This window comes from Aspergillus luchuensis, chromosome 1 (genome assembly GCF_016861625.1).
Source record: "Aspergillus luchuensis IFO 4308 DNA, chromosome 1, nearly complete sequence".
Taxonomy (NCBI): domain Eukaryota; kingdom Fungi; phylum Ascomycota; class Eurotiomycetes; order Eurotiales; family Aspergillaceae; genus Aspergillus; species Aspergillus luchuensis.
The window spans coordinates 5,864,670-5,886,054 of NC_054849.1; the positions used below are offsets into that span (position 1 = coordinate 5,864,670).

Genomic DNA, 21,385 nt, shown 5'->3' on the forward strand with positions numbered 1-21,385 from the left:
TCGCCTAGTCAGATTGTTTCAACCGGAGATGCAGTGAGCGGAGGCTGCTCCATGCTCCGCTCCGGGCCGGAGCCCCGGAGTGGCGCCAGGCACCATTTGCGCCCCCAAGATCATGCTGTGAAACTAGATTGAACATCTGTATTACTTCTGCACTTCCTTAGCAATGGTACCGTGCTTATTTTGTGCACAAGGCATTGTTGGTGGCTACAATTGCTATACTTGAAATTTGGCGAAGTGGATCATCAGCGCCTTTCTTGAATGCTTTAGCCAAGCAACAGTGAGCAAGGATACTCACAATTGCGTTGGACACTCTTCTCCGCATGACCTCCATTGGGCCTTAGAAAAATGACCTGAATCAGACTCATCGTATGTAATTAGTTCTCAAGAAGAAGGGCGGACTGCGCGATGACAACTCTATCGCAATTTCTCGTCAGTCGAACTATTATATTCGATCCGCTTGATCCGCGATTCAATAGCAGCCGTACAGGGCACGCAATAACGAGGCTTAGTCTTCACCACCCCTACCACATTGGGTAGAAGCTCATCGTGGGCCAGCCTGGCTGATACGCGTCACCTTCCAGGACAGCCTGTTCAAATATGTCCGAATATCCTCCAAACCCGGAAGCTGCGCTGCCAAATCCTTCCATGCCGGATAGCAGATTAGGAATACCATAATCCGTGGGTATAGAGAGTGAAGGGGCGACCTCCATTTCATTCGGCTGCTCTGCGCTGCAATTTCCCGTGTCGTTATTCGGATAGTTGAAATTTGTTCTAGCACTTTGTACGATCCATGGCGGCGTTACCGTTTCTCCAAGTTCCCCTAATGCTGCTTGATACGCCTCCCAGGCCTGGAGAATATCTCGCGACACAATCTCAGAAAGTGGATGGAATCTATGCATGTCGTCGAAGCGTATCTCGGCGTTTTCGCTCATGGCCTTCCACATCTCATGAGCGTGCTCCTGCGTAGGCCGCTTCTTCAGATCTTGAATCAAATGTAGATGTGCAGGAAACGGAAAGTACATATGAATATGCCAGCGGTACCGTTTGGTAAGGGGAGATTTCATCAATTTGGTATCGGACTCTAGAATCCGCATTGCACAGGAGCTGGCGCTGTTGCGCTGCGCTTCTGAGTGCTGTGCGGGCGAGAAGTTCGAGTATTCTTCAAGCAGATGGTGTTTTGCAAGGAAACCGCGTATCATCCAGATCGTCAGATAGTGAAGCGGGTTGTCTGGATTGCAGAGTCGGAGATACTGGTCCTCTATCCTCCTTTCTAGATCAGTCATACCATCACCCTTTGTGTCTCTGGCGACTGCCTTCAAGGATGGATTGACAAATTCTAGGTGAAAGGCGCTATGTCGCAGAAAGTCCCCTAGTTCACTGCGCGCAGTTATGAACAACGCTTCGGTCGGACCTGCTTGAGCAGCTGGTAAGACTTTCATCTCCGGTTGCAAATCATTGTCGGCCAAATTCCGAGGCTTGCTGCAATCCCACGTTGGTATCAACATTGAAGTTTTGTGATCTGACATCTCGCCAATGCGATTGTCGAACATGATCAACGACCACCATAACCTCCGGCGCATCTCGCCCTCCAGCGCACTACATCTAGCATTTGCCTTTTCGTCATGGATGCTCATGCGTTGAGCAATTCGAATAGCAACTCCAAGCATCGAGGACGAAGACCTCGGATCCGTCTCATACCTCACAGACACCTGACATGGTTAGAGATACAAACGACAAAGTCACTTGACGGACTAACCAGATACAGAAACAACGCAGTCAAGCACTCGCGATCCCCGGTGCGTAACACATTACAATTGAGCAAGGCTTGTTGACATCCAAATTGATATCCTCGCAAAAGCTCTTTTCTCGGAGACCCGAACGACGTTCGGCACTCATCATCGTCGAGACTCATAATAGCAACGCTATACACACTGAACAAGAGTGCTTCTAGTTCCGAGCTTATACGAGTCAGATCACTAAGAGCACCGATAATACGTGCTTGTAGAGTGGGGGTATGCGTGACTTTGAGCAGCGGGTCGACATTGTCCAAGTAAATTTGCCAGAGCTTGAATATCCGGACTTGATCAGGGTGCAATGTCGACAGATCCACATTGTCTTTGCGTGATCCAAATATGAACCCCTCGTCGTTGTTCTTGTATGCCTCATCAAACATCTTGTTTATGGCATTTCCTCCCAGAGTGAACTGAAAGTGAGTGAGATCATTGCCATCCTCCTCACTGTCATCATCGGAATCAATCTCCCCAGTATCTTGAGACTGACGTCCACTGTAAGCGTAGTTCAGCCTAGATCATAAATAACACATACCACTGAATTGAGAACCTTCCAGTAATTCCTACCCAACAATTAGCGCGACCTCAATAAACCTTACTGCGGAAGCACAACTTAGCCGCGTATACTGGCTCAGCCTTGACAGCCACGTCCCTCTCCTCCCCCACATTAGGTTCTTCAGAACGAGCATGATCTCCAGACTCCACGACCCTATTATCTTCCGCTACAGGAGCATGCAAAGGCTCAAAGGGTATGTTATGCTGGCGCAGCAAGTCTTCATACCTCCGAACGCGATCCAACAGCTCTCGTTCGGGGAACCTGCGACGCCGCGGGCGCGGGCCAAGAGTGGGCACACACTGCGCGCCGGCCCGGACGCAGTTGGCGCAGGGGAACTTGCGGTCGCATTTGACTTTGCGCTGCTGGCACAGCACGCATGCGAGCACCCGTGGTGATCTTCCAGCTGCCCGTGAAGAGGTGGGCGTGGAAGCCCTTTGTTCTGGTGGTGGCATTTCGTTGATGCGTCTCATTCCTTGAAAGAGCTTGAGGCGATCATCGGCTTCCCGGCCGCGTGGAGAATCGCTTCCGGTTTACTTCTTATGTCAGGTGACCGTAGCCGGACATTATCTACTTATTGTTATTCGATCTCAGCATCATTGGAGGGTCTTTGTTACACTGCCTCTAAGTGCATCAACTAGTGGAACTTATATATGTATGTGGGTAGATAGTCGGCTTCAATAATTCATAATTAGCCAAGGTCTGTCCGGTGTTGTCCACCCACAACTTGAACTTAGCAATATACTTCCTTGAATCTGTTCACAGCTTTGCCCTCACTTGCGCTTCACGCGTCTTCCCCTTCATAAAGTACTTGTCCATCTGCGCAAGCCACTCGTTGGGAATTGACGCCCTCTGTTTAGCGGTCAGTTCCAGCCAACCCTTCTTGATCCGTTCTTCTTCCTCATGCCATCTGTCCGTCTCTTGTTTGATCCAATCAGCAGCAGGTCCAGCGACTCCTGCCACATCCTCGAACGGAACAAAGTGTCCACCATTCGGTATCACTATCTCCTTGACGCGGCCATTCTTGTGTCCACCGCTACCCCCAACCCCTGTTCCAGTCCGCTGGAGCTTCTCTGCACGTTGGTCTGGTGTTGCCATAATACTCTTTCCGCCATAGATCCATAGTACGGATGGCCGGACGTATTTGAGTAGTCTCCATAACACGATCGGTTCATAGCGGTAGAACGGAAGAGTTTCCGAATGGCCGGTCACATCGGTCCAGAATGCAGGATCGTGTAAGTAATCCGATTGGTTGCTGCCGGGTTGCAAGTCAACGAAGTTGGGGCGTAAGCTCTGTGCAATTTCTTGATCCTTTGTGGTGGCTAGACAGACAGCGGACTCGGGGTTCTCGGTTTCGGCGGTGTTGTCTCGAAGGCCATATTTGAGCCAGAGATCAAGACATCGTGGATCCCATCCTTTGAGTGCCTTCCGAAAATAGGCTTCTGCTTCAGTGCGGGACTTCCATGTATCCTTCTTGATCATGGCTGATTTTCCAAAGGCTGGACCTCTTCCAGAAGCAAAATTCTTTGCTATCACTGGTTCTATAAGAATAAGGGAAGTAAAAAGCCGGGGGTGCATCAGGGTTAGGCCCAATCTGGTGGATGGCGTTGGTGTATTAGTATCCGTATTCATGTGATACAGAAGTACAGAAAACCTACAGTTGCCCAACTCCGATGCTATGTCCGACACCAATAATAGGTTTCGGCATATCGCTCTTGAATTTATTGATCATGTAGAGCAGGTCTCGACTGTGGTCGAACCATGATGCTATGATAGGGTTAATTTGGGGCGAATGGGCTGGTAGACATGTCGAAACGCACGCTCAAACCCTAGGTTTTCCGCATTGATGGCCGCGCTCTCAGCCTGTGGGGCTGAATCTGCAATCCAGATAGAGCGAATGCGAAGTCCCTGGCGGCTTAACCTTTCATATATTTCCTCCCACAGCGGCTCCTTCAGTTCCTGTGCCATTGCATTAATTTAGATTTGCATTTTCTGGCGTCACATTTCTAACTGCACTGTACTATGCAAATATACGTCCCGACTCACCTTAGGGGATCCAACAGAAGTAGCCCCAATGATGGTCACGTCACCAGGTTGGGGATCTGGATTCGACTTTGGTGTGTATTGCTTGACCGCAATCTTTAGTGCATCGTTGCTATCTCGAGTCGCTCGGGCATACTCTCGGATATGCTGGCAATCAACAACATGTTCTGTGATGTTGAACGGGGAAGGCTCCATCTTTAGCTCGAAGAATTTAGTAGAAGTCTTGCTGAATCGCCACTGTCCGGAAAGTGCCATTTATATACCCCTCACATCTGATATGTCCGACTAGTTCAAGCCCACCTACCATCAGATCGGCTAGTTCACCGCAGGTTGATCGGCCACGCGAGCTGGAGCGAACGATTAATGCCCAGAGGGTCGTCGCCTCGCGCAATACGGAGTAATTGATCGAGTCCTGACCCGCTCTCGTCTCCACTTTGTTGTCATGATCTTCCCTCAGCTGGCACTACGACGCCATTAATCTCCGTAGGCCGCATGCGGTTATCTCGGCCCTTATCGATGTTGTCCCCAGTATGAGGAGTCGGCGTAGACCGAGGATATGGAAGCAACTGACTCAACACGTCTGCGCTTTGAAGCAGGCGAGCTATGCGTTGTGCGACAACTACTGCAGAGCAGATCTCTTCAACAGGATCCCAGCCAGATTCCAGCCAGAATCCCAGCCAGAATCTCAGCCAGCCACATAAACAGCCCACCTCAATGACTCGTTTGTGTTGTGATTCAGGCTGCGAAAGTTTAGCTAACGGCAGCTACGTGACGAAGGCCCCACTGTTCACTGATTTCTTGGATCAGCGGCTGAATACGTGTTGGCAGTCGCTAGTGGAAGGGCCGCGATAGGTGCCGAAGCACCACTAGAGCGGATGTGGCTGCTCCAGATAACAAGGGAAGCAATGATATCCGAGCCACCCTACGAGTACAGTGCCAGAAAATATTCGTGTTGGCCGAGATTCCTGTAGCGGTGCCTGACGCTCCTGTTCTTGTTCACAGCCGCATTACCCGAGGATTGGACAATTTACAGTGGCCTGGGGTAGGGATTTCACGTATGCCGGGCATCAATAGACACTTTTTGGTCTTGTTTCCTAGGAATGTGGGGGTCATAAGGAAATGGCAGGGAAGATGAGAGGCACTTGGGGTTAGACAAGAATGCCTCTCTAACGGACAAGGAATTCGAGAAATAGTCTTAGAATTTCTATTGAAAATTCTGGTGATGGAAAGTCTGGTGTGAAGCAGATACTGCGCTGGGCTCAGCTTCCACGAGAACTGATTGTTGAAGGGGACCCAGTTCTTCATCAGCCGGATAAGGTATCATAGTGAGTCCGCCCGAACTAGAGATCGCATTAGTGATTTGGGGAGTGGGAAGAACACTCCTATTGGACAAAAGGATGAACTAATATCGTGCATCGCAGGCAAAGTCCGATCGTCAATGCCGGCTGGTACCAGGGTAATGCTGCAGGTTCATCACACCCTCGTACAAGAAGTCTTCCGTCTGCAACCACTGCCGGCTAGCCAATGGTGCCGTGTCACACAAGATTTATTCAGGGCTGACGGTGAAAGGTCAGTAAATCTCAGCCATGGAAGATTGTCCACAGAGTCAAGTGATGGACAATGTGTAGGCTAGGATGAGCCTATTCTCATTATCGACCCATGTTGCAGAGCGAATACCAGAGAAATAAGGAAAGAAAAGATAATACCTTACTAACCGAGAATTACCGATCAACAGATCAACTGATTGGCTCGGGTAACACTTCCCAAAAAGCAAGCATACAAAAAGACATAAGCAGAGGTAAGTAGTGTTGCAGAAGCACGATTTCATTACTTGGAAAGTGCAAAAGTGACTTCTGCTGTTTGTCAAATACCCATGTAGCCCACATGTGACCTGCTGCTTTCGATCTTTCTCCCGATAGCTGCTCAGCATCATGCTGTTCGGTGATCTCTGCTCGATCATTATAGTAAGTACTGGTAGTACTCCAGTACTAGTATGTGACAAATGGCCCATTGGATCTCTTGAAATAAAAAACAAGAGTCATTTCAGGCTAATAATTAGCAAACATCGAGAATTCTTCCAAGGACTCTTTGGTTGCCTTTTATGCGCAATATCAACTGGGTTGGTTAGTAGTTCTTTACCTTTAGCCAAAGGAACCAAACCCGTCCCCGTTATCGATAAACCGAAAACCTCAGCACACCTAACATTGAACCTCCCATCATCGTCACCACCAGCTTTTCTCCATCCACACCACACACCGCAAACAACCATACGCCCACAACTTGCAGGAATTAAATCTACAATATCACATCTATCACCCTTCCACAAGTCCAACTACCCACCTACTCAACACTTACTCCCACAATGTCAACCCCAACCCCAGACGACCCAACACCACCACCACCACCAACAACCACAACCACAACTTCCACCACATCGCAACAACAACAACAACAACCCCGCCTCCCCGTCCAAACCCACCACTGCCGCTTCTGCAACCACCTCCTCCTCGCAACGACCCGCTCAATCCCATCCCTACCGCGACGCAAAGACCCCGCAAAAGACGGGGCGATAATCCTCCCTCTTCCGCGCGATCACAGCACCACCGACGACGGCGAAGAAACCAATTCCACTTCACAACCTTCCAAGAAACAAAAACACTACACGATTCTTCTCTCCACCACTATCCCCGATCGAAAACATACCCTCGTGCGCAGGGAAGATGGGTTCGAGAAGAGGTTGCTCCTACGGTGTGGACGGTGTAGAGTGGTGATGGGGTATTTCTTGGATGAGGTGCATTTTGGGGGGGTGAGTTCTGCTGCTGCTGAAGAGGATGGGGAGGGGGAGGGGGAGAAGGCGAGAGAGGTGGTGTATCTGCTGCCTGGGGCTTTGGTGGAGACGGGGGTTATGATGCGGGATGAGGAGTTGGAGAAGGTGGTCAAGGGGTTGGATAGGGAGTGGGTGGGGTGGTTGGAGGGATAAATCAATATAATTTATCTATGTTTTTGATGCTGTGCGCGTAGCATAGTCTATGGTTGTGGCGATGTGTGTTGGGAGGGAAGTGATATAAGTCGGAGTTGTTTCTGCTAGCTATATTTGTACCTGTACTTTACTTCATATACCATGTATCATTTTACCATATTTATTCATGTTTATCCGATGCTGAATCGCGCAATATCCCATATACAATGCACTATAACTAAACTATGCTCAAGCCTTCAACTCCGGCACGGCTGGTAGGAGGTTCGCGTCGTAACAGAAATCATCAGGAACGTCAGGAGGGTATCGGTGTCGTGTGTCGTTTAGTTGGCCAGGATGGTGCGGACGAGTTCTGCTGTTGTTAACTTCACGCAAATCAGAGGCATTGTGAACACAGAGTTGGTAGCTTACCGGTGTAGTTGATCTCGCCGGAGCTGGTGTCGACGGCCTTGAGCAGCTCGTCGACCTCCTCATCCGACATCTTCTCTCCGAGATTCGTCAAGACTGTAGTCATCATCAGCATCACTCTAGTCATCCTATCCAGCTTCACATACTGTAACGGAGCTGTCCCACACCGATAAATCCAGTCAGGTCCTTGTCAAACACCTGGAATCCGCGGCAGTATTCTTCGGGCTCGCCGGGATCACGGAAGCCTCCAGGGCGGTTGAGGACCTTCAAGAACGACTCGAAGTCAACTGCGCAAAGTATGTTAGATCCGTATCAGCCATCTCAAATCAGGCCATACGTACAGTCTCCACCGACGGACTTCTCCAGATCTGCGATCTCCGCCAAAGTGGGATTCTGACCGCATGCGCGCAGGAGGTCGCCCAGCGACTCGAGCGCGACCTTGCCGGTACCGCGCTTATCGAAGAGAGAGAAGGCTTCTTTGTAGTTGGTCGAGGCCTGGTCATGGTGCATATCTGGTGAGCGGGACATCTTGAAAACGAAATCACAGGGGCAGAGATTCGAGATGAAGAGTAGGGATCAGAGATGGAAATGAGGATGGAAAGAAGACAGGGAGTTGAAGAGTGCCGATGACGAACAAGCAGCCACGACTACTAGTGAACCATGGAAACGAGCAAAGGGATTGGATGGGCCGACGAGGGGCCGGAATTCAATGGATCCAACCACACGAGCGATCCCCGAGGTTCACCACGACAGTCAACAAACAAGGGATACAGAGCTCTGCTCGTTCCTGATGCCATCCGGACAATTCTTCTCCCGCCAGCGAGGGATGATGCTTTTAATTGACATTGCGAAATTGCGAGACGGCCACGTACCATGACTGTTTATTATGTTGATTGCGGTAATTGCGTGAGGAGTATGCGGCAGCGGGCTGCGAGGGATAGCGACAGGGGGATGTAGACGACGATCTAAACAAACGGAACGGCAATGGCAGGAGTACCACGTATGGTTTGGAATGAAGGAGGAGGGCAGAATGAGGGAACAGGGAAAGGAGAAGGGCGGGCGGGATGGAGGAGAGTCCGGCGGCACTGTTTGCCCGGTTGTTGTTGTGGTAACCGGACACCTCAGGCATGACAACCCCCCTATCGATCTGCGCTTTGTCTGATACGATGACAACATCAGCCTACACTAATTTCGACTAGCATTGATCATGGGCCCTGACTGGCGTCTGTGAAGATACACACAGTAGATACTAATATTGCAATAATACAAACATGCAACGCTATCCAGCCCAATGGTATCCAAGTCATAACACATGCGCAAAGTATTCAGACAGCCAACAACATAAGCCACGCAGAAGAATACAGCAAACAAGGCAGCAGGTGCTTATCGAAACACAAGTACAACCATGTACAGAATAACAAAAACCCCCCTCAAACGCTATATACACAGAAAAGATGTAGAAGAATTAACAAAGGAATTATAATTTTGAAGGAATCATGTGAAATCAAAAAGCTGCTCCGTTCAGCTTGCCGATACAACTGGTGAGCAGGTTGGCAGCTTCGGCCAATAACTCCCAGCGCGTGTTGGTGAACCCGTCACGGAGGACCAACAACAAGCCCAGACAGCGGTTGCGTCCTTGCATGCCTTCCAAGTCGCTGGGCTCGCGAACACTGCCCATCCGGCGCAGGAATTCCTGCATGTCTTGCCGCTGCGCAGCAGGAGTGCTCAACTTGACAGGAGATTTAAAGGGCCCTTCAAGTGCAAACCCATAGCACCAGACCACGAGAGCCGCAACATACAGCACCCACGGCCGGTTCAAGAGGTAGTCGTCCCGACCTGAATACAGTTCCCCATCCTCATTCAGTGCTCGTCTCTCATCCAGAAGACACTCCGATAAGAACTTTAGAGCATAGAACGTGGCGTCGCGGGCTGTTGCCTTGGTGGCCCAGACAACCATCTTTTCGCGCGCCGCCTTGTAGTCTCTGGGGGTGATAGACCGTCCCATGAGCCGATTAGCCCCAGCAAAGATCTGGCAGTCGACGATATCAACGTGAGAAGCCATGTGCGCCAGTCCATGGAGCACGTCGCGCGACTCGAAGACGTTGTCGTCGTCCAAAGGGTGTCGGGTACGGTAACCACTATGAAAAGGCCCTGATGGTGACTGACCCAACGCTTCATCAAAGTCTCGTCGCCAATTGTCAAAGGCTCGCAACAGTGCTGACCGCCATTTGTCCCGGCCTCCCAATGCCGGTGGCCCACCCAGCGAGCTCACCTGGAGATCTCGTTGGTTCATGTGCCAGCTGACACTAAGCAAACCCGCCATGAGGATAGTTCGTCCAAAAGCATTCGTCCGGACCCGCTGTCCGTTGAGCGTCTTCTTAAGGCCGTCCAAGAACATGACAGGCTTGACTCCATTAGCGTGCAGGCTCGATTGCACGCGAGCTACCTCAGAGGCGCTAGTCGCAGACCACAGCGCCTCATCGCAGGGCAATGGTAACCGAAGCTCGTGAGCCACCATCTTAGCCGAGTGCCCGAACATAGTGGCGTGGGTGGAGTCCAGAACAAAAGCCGCAAAAGCCACTCGTCTCGTGGCCTCCGCCTTGATCCAGTGAGTCCATGACTCTTCAGCCACAAAGTCTGGCGCCATTGTCGATCCAGAAGCTGACCGGGCCTGCCGGTCGTCTCGAAAGCTTGCAGGAGAGTCTAATGCAGAGCGACCAATCAATGAGCTACCTCGCCGCATCAGTGTGAGTGTGGTGTCGTGGTGGATGTGCGCCCGCTCATGGAGCGCACGCGTGGAGTACATCTTTTCGTAGACCTCCAGCAGCAGGAGTGCTTGGAAGATCCACAGCTTAGCTGGCGGGCGAAAGTCTGCATCCATGAAAAGCTCCGTTCGCAGATGCCAGGCGATAAAGTTCGCCAGCTCCGCTGCTGCCTCGGTTACTTCCGACCCGTGGATGCCATCCAGCGTGGATGCGCCAATGGCCATCACTGCGAGCAGAAGAAGATTAGGCGCCTTGTCTGCCTCGAAGGTTGGACGATGTAGAATGGGCAACTGAGAGTGGAAGTGGTACCAATACGAGCCGATGTACATCTGCATCATCCGTAGACTCAGCACATGGTCGTCGTCGTCAATGTCGCCGTCCATTAGAGCATCCTTGCGCTTAGCAGACACGGCGTAAAAGGCCTCATTGAACCTCGAGCTCATGAGGGCCAGGAGTTCTTGTCTCTTCTCCTCTGACATGATGGCGCGCGGCGATCCCGGATCCAGAATGCTTGTAACACTCATAGGATGATGCGGAATCACACCACTGAGAAAGCTGCCATAGGCAGGATCACTCATGAAGAACTGGTTCTGTAGTTGGACGGCATCCAAGTAATTTGGCACCACGTTGGTTGGGGCGGGATACCCCATGGACGGAGAGCCTGTCACGGGATCGTTGAACAGCCACGCTGTGAAATCATCTGCCATGGCGAAGGGTGAACGGTTATGGGCTTCGCCACCAAACACCGGGTAGACACAAGAAGCCAGCGCGTCGAAGCCGGCATCTCCCACTGATGGACCGGATGTCATCATCTCTGACATCGACTCTAGTGTTCCGTTGTCCAGAGCCGTCGAAGCTGACGTTGCTGGAGCCATCGATATATCTGTGTATCCCCCGGGAGGGAGTTGTAGGCCTGAATAGGTGGTGGGATGAGCCAACGAAGGGCCGTCGATATCGTGTGTGATGGCGGTTGTTTCGGCTACGGAGTGATGAGACCGAACCTCGTGGCTCAAGTCGCCCGAACTGGGCGAAGCTTTGCCGGCAGAGTGACTGCCGAGCGTAGTATGAGGCACCGCCTGGATCTCCGGAGGACTAAACGTTGTTGTGCTTGACGGTCCTGGGGGAGAGCTGAGGGTATGATTACTGGAACTGTTCGATCGGGAAAACGTAGGGTCAGACAGGTCCACCGCATGATGGGAGACCAGAGTCTGATAATTGAACCCCTGGCCCATGCCCACAGATCCCGAGGGCGATGGCATGTGTACGTGCTGATTCGATGCACTCATCGCAGGCACTGTCATTGTAGGACCCTCCGAGGGGGCTTGTACGGGCGAGTAATTGGAGGGTAGCGGAATGAGTGTAGGCGCGTGGTTCGCATTCACCTGTGACATGACTTGAGAGACTTGCGGCTTCTTCAGGTTGTTGCCGGTGGCTGCCGTCTGCGCAAAGTGATCACGCTTCTGTAGCTGCGATCCCTGGGTGGTGTGGCGTTCTCTATGACGGATACATAGGTCTTGTCGCACGAAGGAGCGGTAGCAATCGGGAAAGTCGCATCGATAAATCTGCTTGGGGGTATCTAGAACGACAGCCAGTTAGTACTTGCTCGCAAGCTCGTGGAAGGACTGCATGCGTACGGTTCAGTTGGTGGCGGTACAAATGCTCCGCTCGCGAGTAACTCTTGCCGCACCCCTCAAATGTACATTCAAACTTGCGATCCGTCTGAACCTTTCGGGTTCTTTTCCTCTTGCGTGGGGGTCCATTAAGAGCCGCATGAAGCGCATCAGCTTCCGTCATCATGCCGATCTCTGTGCTCGAAGTATGATCGCGTTTCGGCCCCGAACCCAGCGGGGTCATTGCAGCGAGAGCCATGGTCATCTTGGCCGGAAGATGCAGGCAATAATCAATCAATTGTTTCGAAACCTCGTCTTTTTCTTTCCTTGATACCACGAGTGGATTGTTGCGCCTTAGCCGACACCCCGAAGATCACCCGCAAAGATGTTGCTTGGAAGAGAAACGTTCATCAGACCTGAGATGGACTGCTTCTCATCGGCAGACGGATGCCGGTTCGGAGGGCTCAGAATGAAACGTGAGCCCGATTGTATACTGGCATACGGCAAGAAGGAAGCGGGCAGGATGTTGTTTCGTAGACGGTGGACGGTCGCCGCTTTCTGGGCCGATTTGTGACGCACGGGGAACCCCGTGGGGAAAACTCGGCGGGCGGGAAGAGTCAGCGATTCCCGATGGGTTGGAGGGACTCCGATAGCAAAGGAACAATTCCTGGGATAAATTCAAGGAAGGTTTGGATGGAAAGACAAATTCTCTGTATGCCAGAGATTGATTTGGTGTAGGTATGAAGGAGATAGCAGGTCGGAGGAGAAAGGTCGTACGATGACTGGTGATGGGGGGAAAACGATGGAAGAGGGGAAAAAGGGCCGAGTGAGCAAGGGCCCCCCGACACAAACCCCAACTGCCAGACTTGCAAGCACACGAGGGTTGCACAATGGATGCTGAATGCTGAATGGTGGAACCAAGAGACGAAGAGTCTGAGATCCAAGGGAAACAGAAGAGAAGAAGTCACCGCCAAAGCCAAAGAGAGGAAGACCGGGGAGGAAGCCAAAGGAAGCAGAGACACCGGGAATGGAGGTCCCTTAATATTCTGGTTGCTCGTTCGGAGGTGGGGCAGCCGATGCTTTTTAGAGCTTCAAGTCAAAAATGATTATGGATGTACCACTTGACTGTCAATTTCCCTGCACCTTTCCCAACTTGTATAGGGAATTTCTTTTATTTATTCTATTTTTTTTATTCTCCTCTCTTCCATCTCTCTCTCCTCCCCTCAGCTCCTGCTCCTTCATCTCCTTTTTTGTATGGTCACTCCACCCGGTGAAAGTAACTAATCGCCACAGAATCCACTCCACTCACAGCCGCGCAAGTGGTTCCCGGATTTGAGACGAAAAAGAAACGCGAAAAACGAAAATACGACCTCTCGGGAAAAGAAGCAAATTGAAGGCTAACTGGGTCTTGGTCATCTTTTGCTGAGAAGAGAATGGCCGGAAGGGTAAGGTAGGGTAAGGGAGGGGAGGCGGGCGGGACAGCGATGGAAAACCCAGCCAGAATCCATCTTCATTGGCTTCCAAGAACTTAAGGTACTGGATTCAATATCATTGGTTCTGCACCGAACACTCGCAGAAGCCACCTAGAACCAGAAACTGACCACGGTCTTTCTGTCTTTCCCCTCTCTGCCTGCATCCTGGGCGTCCCCGTGCCATCCTGCACTCCTTTGAGCATGTTCCGTCTATACTACTAGTAGTACCTACTATCAAAATTTAACCCGTTATACCACTCGTCCGAAAAGCCCAGTCCTAAGGCGTGCTAATCACATCGCAGGTGATATTGATGTGGAAAATCACCCTACGGATTACATAGTCCCTGACACTAGTGGTCCCAAGAAAAAATGAATTGATCAGCTAGATCAGCTACTAGGAAATAATGCCAACCCGGAGAAATAAAATCAAAAGCGAAATGAAAGGACCAGACGAACACACTCCACCCCCTTCCCCAGTTGATGCAGCCCAGGCCAAAACGGTGCAGGCGATTATGCATTGCGGCAGCAGCGGTTACTTCCCCCCGGAAGATGAATGGTGAGCATCATACTGGAATGGCCTTGTTCGCGGCAGAGGCAATCGGGCGATCCTCCATGCCTCTAATTCCCGATTCGTAAGGGATTGTCCCCGGCCAATCATCACAGTTCATGTGTCAGTGTCGCTGTCAACTGAAACCTTGCAGTGCGGAGAAAAAAAAGAAAGGATTTGCAGGCTCTGGGTGGGCACGATCGAGTTCGTAGCGTCATCAACGCATAGACATACATGATACAACCGTGCGGTTGCGACGGTCAATCAGGAGCAGCTGTGACGCACGACCTGCTGCTCCTTCTTGTCTACCCTTTGGTAACATTAGCCTCAATTGGTACCTTGATTGGCAGGTTTGATCTCCGTTTCCCTTTTCCTGACCCATCTTTTCAGCCCAACCAGCTTCGTTTGGCTTTGGAACTACGGGTCCAAAAAGGCAGCCTAGTGGCAGTGTCTACCTAATTAAGCGTGGTTTCAGTCTCTCGGAAAGAGGCAGCTTACAGACTCTATTCCGCCTAGGGTATTCCCGTAGACGCATCATGCGCCGCCTGCAGAAAAAGAAAACATCGAGTTCTCGAACGGCCGCCGTCCAAGTGTCGTCAGACGAGAGTCTCCTGACACTCGGCGGATGGCGTGCTCCGTACCTTCTCCCCGGATCAATGACCGCGGAGAAGGATCGTTGGTCCAGGAACGTAAACTTAAGATACTGATATGATAAGAACATTCGACTGATTTGATTCTATGACATGACAGATGCCTTATGCCATATCGGTGCCCCCTACGCATTCCGCCAGCGCGGAAGTCTCCGATGCGGTACCAGCGCACCGGTACCCTCCCGGCCATAGCATGGAATGAGTAAAACCACACCCTAAACAAACCACACAGCCACATTTGCCACAATAATAGCAAACCGTGCTAATTTCGCACTGGAATATAACGATCACCAGAGTGCATTGTGGCCCGTATAGCTATGGTGATCGGCTCCTCCAAGTGGCTGAGCCTCCATCTGGCTACGAAGTCTTGACTCAGACCTGTTCCTGCGCCAAAGATGCCAAGGGATCTACCTGAGCCGAAACCGAGAGAGTCCTAGTGGAGTGATCCCCAATATAGAATTGCACTACAGCAGCGATACCGGTGCTGCTGTTTCCGCACCACCTCACCATCCCGAAGAAGCAAGTATCGCTGACAACCCGAGAGGAACAACAGAAAAAGCAATTATCCCCAACAGAAATCCTTGTTCTCGTCCGAACATCGGATCTAGATCCCCGAGCACGCGTCTAACACGACCCTGGCTTATGTCTGTAAATAATTCCAGGTGGATACACATTCCACAAAGTGCTTAGTACTAGCAGGATCCACCGGCCGAGAAATATATCTTTGACATCATGGGTTCAGCCCCCAAAAGCTTCATGACCTCACGGCCCAATGACCTCGAGTATAATAATCGAATGCCTCTCCTTCCATTGGATCAATAAAATCCCTCTCTCGCCATTGCCGCGCGCATTTTCTTTTCCTCACACACCACTACCCCTGTCCTATGCCAGTATACCGCTAACTAGGCGCAGGTTGCCTGTCTGCCCTACGGAGTACTCCTATTACTACTACTACTACTCTTACTACCACCAATAAGCGGCCATCCATTACAGCAGCAACAGAGGAAGAAGGCATCCCCGAATGTCAGCAAGAAAAATTCAACCCATGGCGTGATCATGTCCACCACCGGAACTCTCACATAGTGGGATACCTGCCATCCTACATCGGAACCCTCTCTCCAACAACAAACCCAATAGTAACAACCACAACGACCAGCCATTTCTCGGACATGGAGTAAACAGTCCAAGATCGACAACGTCAACTATGGTCCCCTACCTTGCCTAACCAAACTAAGTAAATATGACCTACAGTGTACCAAGAAACAACCACCTGATCAACACACCGGGACCACACACACACGCACACACTCACTCACACCCATCTATGATCTAAACCAACCAAACCAAGTAACTGAGTAGTAGGAGTAGGAGTAGGAGTAGTAGTATCCATGTGTAGGTAGCTGACCGCTCCTTCCCCATCCCCCATCCACCGACCACCAATCCACGATTTTCCCCCCTGCCTACCCAAATAGTACATAACAAGCGAGCCCCAACATCATAAGCTAGCTAAGTAGTAGGCTACTGTACGTATGTACATCACTGACCCTCCCCCCCGAACACCTCCCTCCTAAATTGTTACCTAAGTGCGATGGTACCTTAGTCCAGTCCCCACCCCTACCCTGAAACCAACTTCCGTAACTCTAGATAATCAATCAATCAATCAAGGACCCATATTCAGATCAACACCGAACGAACCCCGCCATCTCAAATCTCTTGGAACCGGGTGGATACCGCAATATAACTGGCCACCCAAACCCCTAAACATGGGGCCAAAAAACAAACCCGATAAAAAAAAAGAAAATCTTCTTTTTTTTTATTCTTCGCCCGAGATGATCAGCTGAAATTTTATCTCCGGGTGTTTAGTTCAGTCGTGGATTGTGGATTGATTGTGGATATCCATTGGCTGATTGATAACAGTTCTGAAACAATGGGCTCGGATGGATGGCGATCATCTCTCGGCTATTCATGCTTCTTTTCAAGTTTTCATGTGTGTTTTGGATCAGGACTTGGGGACTTGGTTGTCTGTTTACTACGTACTACACTGACTGAACATAAGGATCTACGGTATGGGTCCTCCCTATTTCTACTACGTACTACCTAACTAGTATATATTTGTTTAGTGCTGGTGTATATCAGTTGCTTAGATGCTGGGTGGAGTTGCCCGGTACTACTAAACATTGTAGCGCGCCAGCGCGCGTGTGTGTCCTTGTGTGTGCGTATGTGTGTGTGTGAGAGTGTGTGGGTATCCTATTTTAGTACTATCCCGGGGCTTCTCGTGAAGGAAACTTCGGCTCTCAGGATGAAAATCTCTGCATGTCATATGATATGATGATGATGATGATGATGATTGTAATATTGGTAGCAAGGTATGCTGGAGACATGATAGTAGGTTATTGGCTCCTGAGGGTTTGTTATCTCACAGGCTACTCCACATGCATACCGGTTTACAGGTTCGGGATCCTACTGTACATGACTTCCGAGACATGATATACGGAGATACGCACTGGAATACTCATAGGGCCGCGGTTGCCGGGAAGCATTGGTCTAAATTGCTACACTTAAAAAAGTACTTTCGATTTACAGGGCGGGTGTTCAGGGGTAAGTAGTAAAGGTAGTGGCAAGCGAGAAATCATGCGAGCGGGCTTGAATCTCCACCCTCCGATGCGCAGGAGGGACCCCGCTGGTCTCATGCGCGGGATCGCCCTCCCTCAGGCAAGAGTGCCTCGGATTCTGAAACAACCGCATCATGTCGTATACGGGTGATGCTGGGGGATAATGGGTGGGCGCGGCAGGGAGGGGAAAGGGAACGGAGGGCATAAAGGAATACATGATTGGGCAAATATTTTTAACTTGATTCTCAACGCGTGCGAGCGCTTGATGATCTTCGGCCGGGTCGCATGACGTGCGCTAATCTTCCAAGGACTATTGCCGCCTTCCAAGGGCTGAGCGTCGTCGGCAGCTGATGAGAATCTTTCTCCCAGCATCCTTTGCGCTGAGCGGTTCCTGACTTGCTCAGTCCTGGCCTCCATTCTCCCATGGTACAATCTATCCGCTAAACCGGAACCGGGTCGCCTCCAGCCGGCCCAGCCCTTCTCTAGGTGCCACGTTGCGTCGCCGGTATGAGTTGGTGAAGTCTATACGTGCTTGTCAGCCAATGTAAAGCTTGCGAGAAAAATGCTAGTTTCACCATACCTTGAAGAAGGACCCGGATCTTCCGCACCTCACCCGAGTGGACCTTGTCGAAGATGCCCTTCAGCAACCTCTCCGCCTCACCCGGCTTCATGGTGCCGGCGGGAAGCATCTGCAGCGTCGCCTGAAGCCAGGTTCCTGCCTCTTCGGGCATAAGTTCGAACAGCATCATCATCACGCTGGATGCGTCGGGGAAGCACTCTCCCGGGAACGAGAACATCATACCCGTCAGGATATGCTGCGTAAGTAGCTGGCCTTGCGACGCAATCAGCTGCTTGACGGCCTCGCGGATTTCGGGCGGGTTGGTGTAGGAGCTCCCATCTGAAGTGGTGAATTCGGATACCGTCGGCTTATCGAAAGCGAAGCTAAAGAGGTCGTGGTAATAATGAAGGGTGGCCATGAGTGGGTCAATCTGCTGGAGGGTGAGAGCGCTGAGTGCGGCGGAGAAGATCGGCACGGACAGCGAGGAAGTGACACACTCCTTGGGGTAATACCGGACGGCATCGGAAGACAGGCGATAGAAATCCTCGATAACTGGTTGTACCTGATTAGCTTGAGGCGCAACGAGCAGCCAATGTCCAGCTGGGGGAGCACCTACCATCTGGGAGATTCTCGGGGGGCAGATCATTCAAGGTCCGCAGGAATGCGACCGCTTGCTGCTCGTAAAACTGGAAGACAGCATGGCTGGTGGAGGGATCGACGAATTCAGCACCCTCGGAGAACTCGCGCACGACAGCGTCAGTGGCCCACAGGAAGCATCCTTCTCGTGATGCCTCGAAACCGCTTGCCAGACTCTGCGCTAGCGTGGGTAGGAGCGGAGTCATAGCCGTGCGGTAGGAAATAATCATGTTTCTCCAGCAACGGCAGACGCGCTCTAAAATCGGCGTGGACGAGGTAAAGTTCATCACGATTGTCGTCATGATTGGCAAGATTTCGCCGCAATACTTGACTGCGGGGTTCTCTTCCCGGGGTGAGACGTATGGGTTCACGACCAGGATGAAGATCGTAATCAACTGAAGGTGATCTACCATGCAGTTAGTATGCAGAGTGCCTTTTAATTTTGAAGTATACCTACCAGCAACAGCCCGCTGGCCCTCTTCATCTTTAGCGTTGTTCGCTAAGTTCATGATGCGTGCCATAATGGGGTCACAGAACAACTTCATCGTCTCGTAGATCTTCTCCAGTGGCTGCACTGCAACCACAGCCGCGACACCCTCGGTTATCTCTTCTTGACTGGCCGGTTTCAGCTTGTCAAGGACCGACTCGTAAAACGAGTGTAGTTGGGCAATGTGACCTCCAAGCAACTTCTGGCAGTCCGTGCCCAAGAACTTGAAGGCCAAGGCTGCAGCCTGAACCACCTCCGGAGAGCTGTGCTGGAAGCCGGAAATGACATAGTTTAGTTGCGCCTCCAATGTCTCGGGATGCTGTGCAGTCCACTCGGTGTAACGCGCTAACGCCATGATAGCCTGGAACCGCACTTTTTCTTGGTTTGGAATCTGCACGATGAGGGGAATGACCTGTGTCAGGACAACATTCTCCTCAGGATCGACCATACGGCCCATGGCGCGCAAACTAAACAGGGGCGCTTCAAGCTCTTGCCAGTTGGGAACATGGTCGTCGCTGGACTGGGAGGCATATTTGGAGACCCATTGTTGGATCAGCTGATAAGCCTTGGTCAAGCACTCATTGACCCCAATGACCGCACAGCAATCCTTGAGCACATCTCCCATAGCGTGCCGGAAATGCCGGAATTTCTCTTCCTGCTCCCGATCGCCACCGAAAAGGTCCGTCTCACCCTCCTCCGGCCGCGGGTACTCGAGGTGCTTGACCATGATGTCCACGAGGCTAGAGAAGATATCACTAAAGCCAGTCCGTGCATCCGCATATCGCTCCAAAGTAACATATTGCTTTAACTCGTACCAGAAGACGAAAGTAAGGGAAATCGCGTCCCGCTCCCAGTCGCGAGCGCAACATTCTAGGACCGCTTCGACCAGCCCGCGGAAGTCAGTCGGCAGGCGTGCCATCAGAACCACCCAGGCCTCGCCAGCTTCGGCAAACAGCCTCGTGATACCCCTGTAAGCATCTGTGTCTTCCGCTTCGGCGAATTCGGCAATCTTCGGGCGCAGGGACATTAATCGCGGATACAGGGCCTGGATGATGGGCAGTGAATCATCGACCTCCCGAGTGTCTCTATACAAGGTGCACATGCTGTCTACCGCGGACTCGAATGATCGGTCGTCATCAAGGGCCTTGAGAATCACATCCATCAAGGGTGAGTCAACAATCTTCGACGCAGGGATCTCGCGCATCCATGAGGTGATACAGTCGAGGAGACGGGGATTAGTAGACGCGGTAGCTAAACCAGAGATAAAATCAGCATATCAACCTAATTTGAAGCTGGCTCGAAGGCTGGGCACATACGGGATGACTGAGCATATTGAATCAAAAGGTGCATGACCTGTTCGGCGTTGTCTTCCAACAGTTCTTTCGTCCTGGAATCAAGGTCCTCTTCCTAAATCAGGCCAGCAGGTTAGAGTCTCATTTGCCGCGGTATAAAAGGTCGTCGCCTATCGCGTAGGAACGGATTGTAAACAGGTGAGGTGCTGATGCCGCCGAACATACACTGAGATTGATTTTACGACCCTCGGTCACTTCTTCCGGGAGAATCTTGAGAAACTCCAACACACAATCCCCCGCGCTGCTACCCAGAGCCGCGCCAACTGTGGGTAGGACGTCCTTCCAGTCCAGCATTTGAATGGCCAGGCTCGCCAGACAGACGCAAAGCTGTGTCTGGATCGGCCGAGGGCCTGCAGCATAAGCCACAAGCAGATTCAGAACGGAGTCTCGGAGGGCGAGTATCGATTCCGCGGGTAGCTGGTCGAGGTCGAAGATAATCTGGGACTGTCAGTACGGGATGCCAGTACCGCGTCATGTAGGCGATGGGATCGCTTCACCTTTCCTTTCAACGTGGTCGCTGCGAACAACTTGGCCTCGACAGGGACATCGGGGGACTGTAGCATTTCGTGGGTAATAGTCCATGCTTCAACCTAGATAGAAGCCGAATCATGATTAGCATGCAATGTTATGGGCGGCGTGGAACAATCGGCCCTGAGGAGGAAGAATGAGGGGTAGGGATGAACGGACTGATTTCTGGAACTTCTCCAGGAACTCATGGGCGTGTTCTTTCTCCGATCGCGAGACATTTCCTGACATAGTCGTGACTGCCGCGAGGACAGCACTAAAGGACTGCCCTGCGGTCCCCTCCTTGCTGGCCATCTTGGACGAGGAGTGGGGATGTTTTGGGATTGTTCGAGTTGGAAATGGGAGAAGAGGGGTTCAGCCAGGCCGGGAGGCTCAACACCTATGCAGTGCGATCATGAA

The 21,385-nt window shown here is 51.4% G+C and overlaps 7 protein-coding genes across 7 annotated transcripts; 2 read left to right on the forward strand and 5 right to left on the reverse strand.

The window, feature by feature from the left end:
- Positions 1-521: 521 nt before the first annotated feature.
- On the reverse strand, positions 522-2,816 carry AKAW2_11982A (uncharacterized protein; the record flags this gene model as incomplete). Its single annotated transcript, XM_041684526.1, has 4 exons — positions 522-1,709; positions 1,757-2,275; positions 2,326-2,353; positions 2,404-2,816. The coding sequence occupies 4 exons, from the start codon at positions 2,814-2,816 to the stop codon at positions 522-524; spliced, it is 2,148 nt and encodes a 715-aa protein (XP_041538702.1).
- A 286-nt stretch (positions 2,817-3,102) lies between these two features.
- Positions 3,103-4,641, reverse strand: AKAW2_11983A (uncharacterized protein; the record flags this gene model as incomplete). Its single annotated transcript, XM_041684527.1, has 4 exons — positions 3,103-3,937; positions 4,002-4,110; positions 4,164-4,302; positions 4,390-4,641. The coding sequence occupies 4 exons, from the start codon at positions 4,639-4,641 to the stop codon at positions 3,103-3,105; spliced, it is 1,335 nt and encodes a 444-aa protein (XP_041538703.1).
- A 2,107-nt stretch (positions 4,642-6,748) lies between these two features.
- On the forward strand, positions 6,749-7,366 carry AKAW2_11984S (uncharacterized protein; the record flags this gene model as incomplete). Its single annotated transcript, XM_041684528.1, has 1 exon — positions 6,749-7,366. The coding sequence occupies one exon, from the start codon at positions 6,749-6,751 to the stop codon at positions 7,364-7,366; it is 618 nt and encodes a 205-aa protein (XP_041538704.1).
- A 320-nt stretch (positions 7,367-7,686) lies between these two features.
- Positions 7,687-8,299, reverse strand: CDC4_1 (putative cytokinesis EF-hand protein Cdc4; the record flags this gene model as incomplete). The annotated part of the gene is made up of 4 exons (XM_041684529.1): positions 7,687-7,715; positions 7,775-7,867; positions 7,918-8,058; positions 8,113-8,299. 4 exons carry the CDS (start codon positions 8,297-8,299, stop codon positions 7,687-7,689), a joined length of 450 nt encoding a protein of 149 aa, XP_041538705.1.
- A 976-nt stretch (positions 8,300-9,275) lies between these two features.
- AKAW2_11986A (putative C2H2 finger domain protein) lies at positions 9,276-12,411 on the reverse strand (the record flags this gene model as incomplete). Its single annotated transcript, XM_041684530.1, has 2 exons — positions 9,276-12,112; positions 12,171-12,411. 2 exons carry the CDS (start codon positions 12,409-12,411, stop codon positions 9,276-9,278), a joined length of 3,078 nt encoding a protein of 1,025 aa, XP_041538706.1.
- A 2,290-nt stretch (positions 12,412-14,701) lies between these two features.
- On the forward strand, positions 14,702-15,017 carry AKAW2_11987S (uncharacterized protein; the record flags this gene model as incomplete). The annotated part of the gene is made up of 2 exons (XM_041684531.1): positions 14,702-14,854; positions 14,916-15,017. 2 exons carry the CDS (start codon positions 14,702-14,704, stop codon positions 15,015-15,017), a joined length of 255 nt encoding a protein of 84 aa, XP_041538707.1.
- A 2,843-nt stretch (positions 15,018-17,860) lies between these two features.
- Positions 17,861-21,280, reverse strand: MTR10 (nuclear import receptor MTR10; the record flags this gene model as incomplete). Its single annotated transcript, XM_041684532.1, has 8 exons — positions 17,861-17,949; positions 18,008-18,538; positions 18,603-19,028; positions 19,080-20,360; positions 20,426-20,516; positions 20,627-20,899; positions 20,959-21,051; positions 21,149-21,280. 8 exons carry the CDS (start codon positions 21,278-21,280, stop codon positions 17,861-17,863), a joined length of 2,916 nt encoding a protein of 971 aa, XP_041538708.1.
- Between the last annotated feature and the right edge of the window lie 105 nt (positions 21,281-21,385).